Here is a 12,617-nt window from a genome sequence, read left to right as displayed (position 1 = left end):
TTTTCAGGTTTTGAAATTTGAATGAGAGTCTAATCGGCACAAGCTCCTACAAACAACAATCTTAGCATCAATTTTGAAATATAGGTCTCTTGCAATCATCTAGAGAATCTAAATTCTAGAAACAATAATATATATGTTTATGTTAAGATGTTTTTATTTTTTGTATTGATTTTTAATTTTTTAAATTTAATTTCCTTCGCCTATTTTTATTTAAATCCTAGAAACAATAATACATACGCTTATGTTAATATAATTTCTAATTATAATTTTGCAGGTTTTACAATTTGAATGAGAGCCTAATCGGCACAAGCTCCTACAAACAACAATCTTAGAATCAATATTGAAATATACGTCTCTTACAATCATCTAGAGAATCTTAATTCTAGAAACAATAATATATATGCATATGTTAATATGTTTTTATTTTTTGTATTGATTTTTAATTTTTTAATTTAATTTCCTTCCTCCTTCTTCACAATTCTAGAATGGTATTACTTATGTTTTCTATATGTTGTTTAGTATTCTTATAAGAAAGATGCACATAAACTTATCAGCCTTCCAATTTAAAAGTTTGTAGGTTTTATATGAATAACAATTTTTTAATGAATATTAAAATATTCGACTTTTGCAATCATTTGGATAAACAAATTTCTATAATAATAATACACATGATTTCGTCCACATATAGCCATACCAATTAGATTATTATTTTTGTTTAATTTTCGTCTTCCACTTATTATTTCTTTCGAATATAACCATACCAAATAGATTATGACTTCTTCCACTTATCATTTTTCTTTGGATTAATTTCCTTAATCTTAATTTCAAAATGTTTTTGTGGTATAGCAACATCGAATGGTTGATGTTGTTATTCTTTATAAATAAATTATATTCGTTTATGACAAACTATTTCTAACAATCAAGATTCTTACACTATAATTGTCATACCCTAAAATTTGCCCACATCATCTCATTCACAATGATTCAAAGCTCAAGAGTTTCATCAAGGCATTCTCCTAAACAAGGATTCCTAAAACTAGGGTTTGGTACCTTCCTGAGGAAATTAATAAAATAAGGTCTCCAATGAAGTTCCCCATGGTTCATTACGTTTCAAGGCACCTCCATGTCAAATATCAAGGTTCAATTCCAAAGTTTGCTCATTCAATGGCTCAGATGATCCACGGTCGACTAGGTTAACCTAAAAGTCAACCATGGTCAAAGTACAGTCAAAGCTCCTGACTTTTGGTCAATATCAAGTATGGGAGATTATATCCATCATTTGATCAAGGGTTGATCATGAGTCATCAATAAAAACTCATAAATGAACAAATTCAAAAGGTTCAAATTAGGGTTTTTATAGGAGAAAGTCAACTCAACTTTGACTGGCCATAACTTTCACACGGAACATCATAAATTCCTCACTCAAAGCCCATTTAGAAGGAAATTGGATTCTCTACAACTTTGCCTCTCACAAGCCAAGGCCAGAAATGCTTCATTTGGAAGATATGGTGCAAAAGATTATAGGTCCTTTTCAAAGGTCAACCAAAGGCAGTTTTTTGTCAAAGGGCATATCATCAAGATAAAATCCCCAAATGAAAAATATGTTCCAAAGTGGCTTATAGAGGACATCTTGAGGTTTCCAAAAAGTCCTAGAACTCCTTCATAGCTTAAAAATTGAGGGAGATATGCCTTGTCGAAGTTGGGTAATTTTGGAGGCAAAATATGAAACAAAAGAGGTTCAAATTGGAATTTTTTGCAAGTGGGCCTAACTTTCCATGACTTAATCTTGGTCCACAAGTTACTTATGTTATCCAAACCATGTGCCACGAATTTTAGATTTTTATTTGATTTTATATGACTTTTATTTCATTTAAGAATGATTTAAAATGATGTAATTAAGAGAAAAATCAAATATTATGTTAAAGAATGCATATTGATCAATTCCAATCAGTATTAATTGCAAATTTGCAATATATTTTCATGCACAAATGATTGGAAAAGATTGGTACAAAATTGGACAAGAATAGCAAGTTTCCATTCAAGAATAAAATCAAATGTCCAAATTTTAGCAAGATTTGATTCAAGTGATATTTGGGCTATTGCTTTGACCTAATTCATTCCCTATAAGTAGAGGACACAAGCCACACGAATGGGGGTTGAAGATTCTGATCAGAGGCAAGAAATCAAGAGTCAAAACTTTTCAAGAAAACTGAGATTCAGTTTGAGGGATTGAAGAGCTTTCAATAGGATTTAAAGAGTGCAAAAGCTTCCTTGAAGGTCTCTGAAGGTGACTGGACATTGGCATAGCATCAACACCCCTAGATAACCTTCCAATTAGCCGAGGTATGTGGTTTTAAAGATATGTTCGATTAGAGTAATTCGTGTGCATCCATAGCAAATTGATTGAACATTTTGATTGTTCTTGATCCCCTTAACGTTTCTGGGTGGTTTAATTTGAGTTTGTGTGTTTAAAACGTAAATCACCATTGTTAGACAAACTAGGGTTCTTGATCCCAATTTGGGGTATTCTGTTTAGAGGTAAAATTAGGGACGATTAAAGGTACCATTGTGTTTGCATAGCCTAGACCAAGAGAATAGGACAGGTGCGAAACAGTTATGCATATCTATGCTCTATTCGCTATTTTCCAGGTACAAAGGCTACGAACGTAATCGTAGCAAAAACGTAGCAAATATTTGCAGTTTTTTGCAGGTTCATTGGGGAAGACGATGAGGTGTCAGAACGTGACTGGTTTATTTAAATTTTCGCGCCTGTTTCCATATGCTTCTTTTGATATTAAATATAATATATTGTTGGTATCATTTAAACGAATAATTTGCATAGCTGGAATGGTGGGGGCGCGTGTGGTTGTCTTTGGGGTCCAGGGTTCGATCCCTGCCCCTTTTATATTTTTTTACAAAGTTTGCTTTGGTATCCCATGCGTGTCTAACCGTGAGATGCACCATGGTCCCTCAAATCTGGCCCTTTAATTCATCACTGACTTAGATCCAACGCACCCAGGATTAGTCCCAATGCCATGAGCCTTCAGGTCTGCCACACTGAATAAAAACCTTAAACTAACTTATTTATCTTAATTAATTTAAATATTTAGTTAATTACTTTTAATATTTATTTATATAATAATAAATTATTTTCTTAAATAAATTAATATGTATTATAAATATTAAATTTTTAATTTATTGATTCGTTCCGATTAAATCCATTAATCGTGATGGGCAATAATCGATTTTCTTAAATACTTGTTTAATTAAAATAATAAGTTTTATTTGGCTAAAGAGTTTCAACCATTTTTATTGGTTGCGATGATTAGCCTATTTTTTTCCATAAAATTCATTATTATTTATAATCGAATCAATCGATTACGAGGGATAATGATACAAATTAAATAATAAAATTTCTAAAAATACTTTTATTTATTATTAGTGATAATTGAATCCATCAATTAAAATTGGTAATAATTACACTACTAATCTTTTAACTATAGTGATCAAATCTATTGATCATTGCGGTTAATAGTACATATTAAAATCAGGGTTGTACGCCCAAACCTTAAAACACTTTCCAAAACCTTCTCAAAACTACGATTTATCATAACTACGATAAGGCCACTCAAAAAGCCTTCAAACCATATCAAATCAAATTTTAACTCTAAGGGCGTACAACCCTTATCCCGAACTACGTTGACTCTGATTCTCCCTAAGGAGATACGTAGGCACTTGGCAACAAGGCGAGTCCCCCTCCTCCAAATTCTAATCATGTTCAAATAATTAGCTTTTAACCCTATTTAACTTTCTGTCACCTTTCTTTATGTTTAGCCACAATTGTTAACCTTGTAGTGCAAACCTTGGGAAAGGGTTGAGGGTGTCTAACACCTTCCCTCGACCTGAATATAATATCTTATCCCGAATCTTTGTAATTGCGTAAAGGTTTCCTTTTTGCCTTGGTAGAATAGGTGGCGACTCTAAAGTTTAATTTTAGGGCAGGTTGCTACAATAATTAGTACATATTGACAATATTTAATTATCATTTTAATTTTTATGACGTTTTGTTTCTTGTTTCTTTTTAATTGTAATACTAACCTACATTCGTATTAAACCATTAATGACTTATTAAAAATATTAAATATTTTTCTCACTATTTATGATTATTTATCATTTCCAATTGTAACTCAAAAAAAAAAAAAATGAAAACTCCATTTTACTATACTAATGACATTATCAATCAATGAAAACTCTCTATAATAATATTCGAATATTGTAATAAACTCATATATAAAATAATATTTGAATAAACTCACTAGAAAGAAATCCTATAAATATAATAAAATGAAAATCCTCTAAACATAATAAAATGATCCTCTATATTATTCTTAAAATTTAACTTTTTCTCAAATATCTGCTTATAAAACTACATATAATAATTACTTAAATAAAATCATTTAAAAAAATTCCACAAACAAATCAATAATCTAAAATTTTGAAGTTTAAAATATTATATACAATAATAATAATAATAATAATAATAATAATAATAATAATAATAATAATAATAATATATTATGGGTCAACCACGCAACGCGCGGGTCATATACTAGTATGTTATAAAATATGGGAGATCAAACCCTTAGATTAAATTCAATGGCCAGCAATTGAGCAGGAATGGCTGAAGGAGAAAAGCAGCAAAGGATCTGAATCCGTGCTATGTTGCACCATTGAAGGTCCTCTTAGAATGTACGGAAGTAGATAAAATAAGGGGTTTCAATTGAAGTTATTGGATTTAAAATAATTTTACTTATACCTCTATTTAATTTATATTTTGGACTCTAGAAAAAATTGTTGCATTTTATTTATGTTATACCTTTTTAGACCCAATTTTTTAAAAGCAATAAAACAACGATATATTTGTACTAGTTTGATTTACAAGTTTGAATAAAAAAACTAACTCACATCACATGTTGGGAAGTCTTAATCGAGCTTACAACGGAAAAAAATGTGAAGATATGATAAATAAATAAAACATATTAAAGTTGTGATATCTAAACAATTTGAACAAACTTGTGACATGTATCAAAGTTGGTTGACGATTTCACTTGTTAGTCTTCACTATCTATTGAAGTAATGATTGGCTTCTTTTTTTTTCTTCAAGATAATGTGTTCGAGTGGGACTCATAAAATAACTCAAAGTTGCTACACCATTGAAAGTCCTCTTAGCATGGACGAAGGCAAAGTAAAATAAGGGGTTTCAATTGAAGCTCTTGAATTTAAAATAATTTCACCTATACCTCTATTTAATTTGTATTTTAAACTCCTTCAAAAACATTTGTTGCATTTTATTTATGTTGTTACCTTTTTAGACCCAATTTTTTAAATACATTAGGCGGTGATACATTTGTAATAGGTTGATTCATAAGTTTGAATGAAAAAAAACTAACTCGCATCACATATTACATGTTGGAAGCCTTAATTATGCTCATAAAATTATTTGGAAAAAATGTGAAACTTTGATGAATAAAAATCAACATATGAAAGTTGTGATATCTAAACAATTTGAATAAATTTGTGACTTGTATCACAGGTGGTAAACGACTTCACTTGATAGTTTTCCTTATCTATTGAATCAAGGATTGGCTGACCGTGATGAATCAATATAATTTTCTAATCAAGGAAACTTCCTTAAATGCTTAGTTGGTATGTTGACAAAAAAGTGAGGCGACTTGTATTAAAAAATGTTTCTCAAAATCTAAAAATTACTTCTCCATCAATTCAAAGAAATATTTTTAAAGTTGTTGTTTTTAAAACCCACTAAAGCAAATATTAATGACCTAAGAGATTATTAGTTTTCTATTCTTGTTGATAAATCCATGAATATCTATCATATAAGAAAAGTCTACCATTTGAGACTTTCTTAAGCTATCCACATCAGCATCTGTTCCATGGTTAATCCACATCAGCTTTGGCGGTTAATACTGAATTTTTGATCCTTCATCTGCATGGTGGGCTGCGGCAGTTATTGCTGTTGGAGTTTCACCCTCCCAGCTTCTCATGCTGTTGCAGTTATGTAAGGTCCATTATTGTGTGCCTATCCACGTTCCAAACTGCACAATTGCAGTAATTACCTGTTTAAATGGCTTGCCTATTTATCAGTGATTTCATTCTTCTCTTTCCATGCTTGCTAACTTCTGCGGTTATCATTCAGTGCAGTGAGAATTTGCATTATCATGTCAAGGCCTGTTGAGAGAATAGCAGAGATCAATGATGGAAAAGAGCTTTGGAAGATTGTTGTTAGGATTCACCACAGATGGAATGTTGTCTCCAACAACAAGGGACATTTTGAAATGATCTTTGTTGACAAATTGGTGATTACCCTGTTTATGTTTCAGTATGTTTATCATTTACCTATGTTTGTATAGTTTGAATCATTTTTTGGTTTCTGCCGCAGGGAGATGATATTCATGCTGTTGTTCCAGCACCGCATGTGTCGGTGTTCACCGAAAAATGCTTATTAGGGCATACTTATACTGTATCTAATTTTAAGGTGGTGCCTTATGTTCTGGCGTTCAGGGCATCGGGACACAAATATATGATAAAGTTTACTGCTGGAACGTCTGTTCTTGATGAGGACAAACATGAGATACCCCCGAAATCGATTTTATTTACAAGTTTTTCGGACATCATAACAGGGAGGATTGACAAACATGTTCTGATTCGTGAGTATGGTTTTTGGCTGTTTTATTATCTCATGTTTTGATGCATTTTAGCCGTGTGAAATTAATAAATTTATTTCAGATGTCGTTGGAATGGTGGATAGTATTGGTTATGCACAGACTGAGTCGGGTGCAAAGAAGCAGCAAATTAGCATGATGTTGCGTGACCATAGGTTTGTTTTTTTTATACATTAGACTCCCTGATATATGAATCATGTTATATATCTTAATGTGTTGTGATCATGGTTTAGCAACAACATGTTGAACTGTACTCTGTGGGAATCATACGCGGATCAGTTCATCAAGTTTAACAAAGTTAGGGTTGCTGCATCACTCCCTACAGTTGTGTTGCTTCAGTATGCCAAAGTGAAGGAAGAAGGTTATTCCATGACTTATTTTTTAAATTAATACTAAAACTACAAAATCTGTGATAAATATATTGACAAGGTATAATTTGAATTTGCAGGAAAGTATCCTCTGTCTGTGACAAACACCTACAATGTGACCCTTTTATGTGTTGATGCTGATTTTCCTGTCATGAAAGACTTTATTGATAGGTATGTTGATAGTGTCATCCATTTTGTGCAATTATTTTTTTCATGTATGAATTTGATAATGATCCATGCTCTGCAGAATGCCTGAGGAGAGCAGGGTAACCCTGTCTGAACAACTCGGAGGGAATTCCCAATATTCCTCTCAAAGTTCTGAAAATCAACAGCTGACTCCTGTGCAAAAATTGTTCTCAAAGGCTGTTGTTTTGCCTATTACTGAGATTATTCAACTTACGGATGTATGTCTTTCTATTTTCCTATATTATCATAATTATAACCTCATCGTTTAGTGCGTCACATGTTTCTGATTTTGGCGGCTATTTGTCCAGGTTACATTTTGTGCTACTGTCGCTACAACAAAATTATTAGTAGCATCTCCATTTGGATGGTACTATCGTGCCTGTCATATGTGTCAATCTATAGCGCGTGGGGACAGCCCCCCTTTGAGTGTGAAGCTGGTCATGAAACCATGGTTGAAGTCCTTAGGTTTTAGTTGTTCTCACCTAATATATGTTGTTTCTGTCATGTTTGTGATGTTTCTATGTTGTCTGCTTTTTTAACGGAACGACTTCTTATGATGTTCAGGTATAAGATTGAGATTGAGGTTACTCATGGGGGCAAAAGCTGCAATTTTGTCTTCTGGAACAGAGAATGTGAAATGCTGTTGGGTTTATCTGCATCCCAACTTCGTAACACTATGATTCAGGTTATATTTATATTGTGCAGACGAATTAGAATGTACTTTCCGATACTCTGTGTACACTAATATGGCCAGTTGTTTAAATAGGGTGGAATTACTGATCCATTGGACTTTTCGTTAGCACTTGATCAGTTGTTGAAGTTGGAAATGGCTATGAAGGTTAAGTGGCATCCACGCTGGAAGAACTGTTACGTCGTTATGATTATAAAAAATGATCCTATTATCCAGCAACTTAAGGAAAAATGGGGAACAGATAAGGTCAGCTCTAATAAACTGACATTTGTTTTATAAAAGAGGACTTCATATTATAACAATATTTTGCCTGATTTTGTTTTTCTTTGGTAAATTCTCAAGGAACCTATTCCAATCCAAACTGTCGTGCCTGAGACTCTGGAGGTAGAAATTTTAAACTGTGTATGCATTTTTTTACTTTTCCTGTGATTATATTATACTGAAAACTGTGTTTAACAATATATAGATTAAAGAGAGTGTTGATGAGGCTAAAACAGATGCCAATGAAGACTGTGAATTGGTTACAGTAAGTCTCACTGCAACACACTTACCTACTTACATTTATATCAATATTCCTAACTAATAGTCTTCATCGTGGCATTGCAGGACCTGGAAATTACATCTGAGCACAAGCCTGATGCTGTCACACCTGGTGGTAAGAGGCATCTTCCTGCTGCATCAAGTGAATCCACTGATTTGGACGGATTACATGATGGAGAACTGTCATCAAACAAGCTGAAGAAGATAATTAAAATGGAGAAGATTGATTAGATCTATTTTTATTTCGTGTGTGTTTTGCTTAGGTGTTTGTTATAAAAACTGAATGTTAGTTTCCTTTGCTTTTAATCATGTGTGTGATTTCATTTTCTGTAATAATTAGTGCATGAATACTGGCTATGTGCTTCTGTTATGTTCATTTTGATTTAAGAATTATCTATGGTTTGTTTGTCTTATTATATTCAAATGATTCAAATTCAACTACATATTATATATACTATTATTAATTATTTTGATTCTTTTTGAACATGTATCAAACATTCCATTTTAACTATACCTCTTATAACGGGGTGCTGCTTTTTTATTATTTCGACGATATAAACCTTACAATAGAAAGTCCGAAATTGACCGTGATATACTAATGAATATTCTACTGCATGTAGTTACAATAATGATGTCGCAAAGAATGGTTTGTTTGGATTAGCAAAATCTAAGCTTTCTGTCATTACATTGTAAACTAAAACATTGATTGTGCCTCACAAACAAACACCAGAACTTTTAACATTTGACTATGTTAACTATCATTAAATAATTTTATGTCTGATCTTAGTATAATGTTGATACAATATTATGGGACAGATTTCATTTTAACTAACAGCATATCAGAGCGGATTAATAGAATATAATAGGAGAACTTAAAAAATTTGTCCCGAAAACGATTATACATTAGATCTTCTAATGGTCACAATATTACTGTGTTCCCATTTTGGATAAAGTGCTTACAAAATAACATGTGGCAGAATATATATATAACACAATGTACCAAAATAACATTCCCAACATATAATATAACCATTAAAATTCAGGTATAGTACACGGTTTGCTAATAGCAGCAGTTTCTTCATTGTCTTTCAACCTTCACATAGATATATGGAGAGAATCGCAGCATACTCCACGCTATTGTATCCCCATTGTGCAGGTTAAGAGATTTGGCGAATTCGTACCATCCCAAGGCCATGTACTTTTCATATGGCTGGGGTATTCCCTTTCTGTTAGCTTTGTGAACCTGACAGGTAACAATGTTCTTCGTCCTCACATCCAGCAGGTTGATTTCATCTTGAAAGCGACGGAGGCATCTTTTGGCGATTTCCTTAGGGAAATGCTGCATACAGGAAATAAGGTAACTATTAACAATATATACTATTTACATTTTCAATAACATGATGCTCATATTCAAATATCTCCTTACCATTACATTCTGCTGTGTAGATTTAGCATTTGTAACATGGGTGTTCCAGAAAAAATTTTGAGCCCCTGTAGAACTGTCTACAGTAATGTCTGTACCCACCTTTGCTTTTTTCACCACTTTACCCTTTTGTTTCTTACCCTATTTTGATCCACTTGGTTCACCAACTTCAGAAACTTTGATTTCATTTGTGTCAATGTCTGTTGATTCCTCTTTTATCTTTATAGGTCCTGCATTGGGATTGCTTTTAACACTTGCGCTATTTTGTGTGACAACATCAACATTCGACACAACACGACCAGGGGTGACATTGCGCTATTTATTCCTGCGTTTTCTTTCCACCTTAGGATCGTACCCTGTTTCCTTTACCAATTCTTCTATGATTTCCATTGCCTGATCATTGCTGTTCCAACATCAAATATGGATTAAAAACAAACCGCATATGAAGCATTCTTTACTAAGCAATAGTCATATACCGAGCAACGACGGGATATACAATCCAACAATAAAAAACAACAATAGTCATTCATTCACATTTGATTTCTTGACAAATATCACACATAATACAACATTAAGCTATTTTGATACTACACCCATCACTATGCTGTTAACTGTTATTACCACACTACCATATTTTGTATACCAATATACCCTATTTTGTACGGCAAAGCAAAGGTGAAATAAAATTATCTCCTCATACCTGAAATCATTTTCATCATCAGAGGGAATCCGCACAGAAGGACCACCGTGTGAAGATGCCATTGTCGAAAACCCTAACCGCAGGCAGTTGCAATGCTAAACTTCTATTCAGTGCAATAGGAAACAAGTACTTGGTACATGCAGAAAGTGGGTTAACTGTTCAGTTTCTATTTACTTATAATATTAGTTTTTACTTAAAGTCTTTTTAAAATAGTAACACATCCATCAAATAAAATATTATAAATAACCTGTATAGATTAAATTAAATACATTTAACACACACAACAGTTATAAGGGAGGGATAAGTGGTAATTTAAATCTATAACCATCATTCTATTCATATTCAGTTCCAACTTCATATATATTCAAGTATGAAAGAAAAATTAAAATCAACACTGCATTCATGACATTTGAACCCACCAATTCCCCTTCAATTAGAAACTGTAAACTTTTAGTATTCAAAACCATGAAGTAGCATGCTATACATCTCATATTGTGTGCATAAATCTATACAAATCAATCTTATTTGTAGTATTATTATTCATCCTACTTTTGTGTTTGTGATGGTAACAGATGTTGTTAAAAACACTGCTCCTCAAACATCCATTGCAAGAAAGAGGAGAAAGCTTATTCTTAAAGCAAAGAGGGATTATCGAAACCGTGTCAGATCAAGCAACCTCACTTCCCATTTAAATCATAATTTTACATCCTCTGTAACATATGAAACCACTATTGAAACGGCTATGGCTAGAAAGAGAAGGAAGATAATCTTGGATAACAGAAAAAGATTGAGAAATTTGTTCAATACTGAAGTTAGTAGGGTTCAAAATACAAACAACATTGTTAGTCAAAGTCAGAACATGGATCGTGCATCTACTTCAAATTATAATATGTCAAGTCAGTCCATGGATCATCCATCTACCTCAAATCATAATATGTCTGTTGAATCTTATTATCAAGACAATGATGACTCCAACTCTGACAATAATTTAAATTCTTCTAATAGTTCCGACTCTGACGAAGATTCAGACCCGACACAATTACAGGAGGCCCATCTTCAAGGTATTTCCATATCATACACTGATAACCAAATGATGTACACTTCTTCTGTTAATAGACATATTCAGTATTGTGCTTTCTTCTTTCAGAATATTACGATATTGGCGACCAAAGTTATGAATGCGCACACTGCCAAGCATGTATGTGGTGCCAAGAAAAAGTGAATAGACACAAAATTACAGCAACTCCTCGCTTTTATCGTTGCTGCCGTGGAGGAAAAATTGTTCTTCCGTTCCTTGAACAACCTCCACAGGTGTTGCAAGATCTTCTATTTAATAAAACATATTCAGATAGTAAAAACTACCAGGCTAACATACGAACATACAACGCAATGTTCTCCTTCACTTCCCCTGGAATGAAGTTCGACACAACATACTCTAAAAGAGGAGGACCCCCTACTTTGAGACTGCAGGGTCAGACCTGTCATCGAATTGGTACACTACTTCCAGAAACAGGGCAACCTCCACAATATGCTCAATTATACATCTATGACACAGACAATGAAGTTGAACACAGAATAAAATGTTTCAAGTAAGCTTGCTCAGACATAATTACACAATTTTTTTATAAAAATATTTTGTTAAACTATTTATTCATGGCTGCGAAAAATAAACAGGGACAACAAAGGCATCGAGCGACCGGTTGTCAATAAGCTCAAGATGATGTTAGATGAGCACAATGTTCATGCCAAAGCTTTTATAATGACAAGGGATGTTTTAAGGACAAATTCTTTCACAGATTTAGAACTCAGGCTAATTTCTGATAGATCCGAAGATGGCCGTGTTTACAACAAACCTACTGTCTCAGAAGTGGCTGCACTCATTATGGGAGACATTGATTCTGCTGATAAAAGGGACATCTTAATTCAGCGCCACAATGGTGGTTTGCAACGAATAGATGAGTTTCACCCA

At 33.0% G+C, this 12,617-nt stretch overlaps 2 protein-coding genes across 2 annotated transcripts; both read left to right on the top strand.

Annotated features, from left to right (window-relative positions):
* The first annotated feature begins 6,236 nt into the window (after positions 1-6,236).
* LOC131650004 (uncharacterized) lies at positions 6,237-6,917 on the top strand. The gene is made up of 3 exons (XM_058919745.1): positions 6,237-6,374; positions 6,458-6,538; positions 6,777-6,917. Exons 1-3 carry the CDS (start codon positions 6,237-6,239, stop codon positions 6,915-6,917), a joined length of 360 nt encoding a protein of 119 aa, XP_058775728.1.
* Positions 6,918-7,356: 439 nt separating this feature from the next.
* Positions 7,357-9,218, top strand: LOC131650003 (uncharacterized). Its single transcript, XM_058919744.1, has 8 exons — positions 7,357-7,512; positions 7,603-7,661; positions 7,859-7,979; positions 8,061-8,231; positions 8,328-8,369; positions 8,452-8,511; positions 8,592-8,707; positions 9,146-9,218. Exons 1-8 carry the CDS (start codon positions 7,357-7,359, stop codon positions 9,216-9,218), a joined length of 798 nt encoding a protein of 265 aa, XP_058775727.1.
* The last annotated feature ends 3,399 nt before the right edge of the window (positions 9,219-12,617 follow it).

This window comes from Vicia villosa, linkage group LG2 (assembly GCF_029867415.1).
Source record: "Vicia villosa cultivar HV-30 ecotype Madison, WI linkage group LG2, Vvil1.0, whole genome shotgun sequence".
In the NCBI taxonomy this organism is placed as follows: domain Eukaryota; kingdom Viridiplantae; phylum Streptophyta; class Magnoliopsida; order Fabales; family Fabaceae; genus Vicia; species Vicia villosa.
The sequence above is the reverse complement of the archived record's forward strand: the minus strand, read 5'-3'. Positions and strand labels throughout refer to the sequence as shown.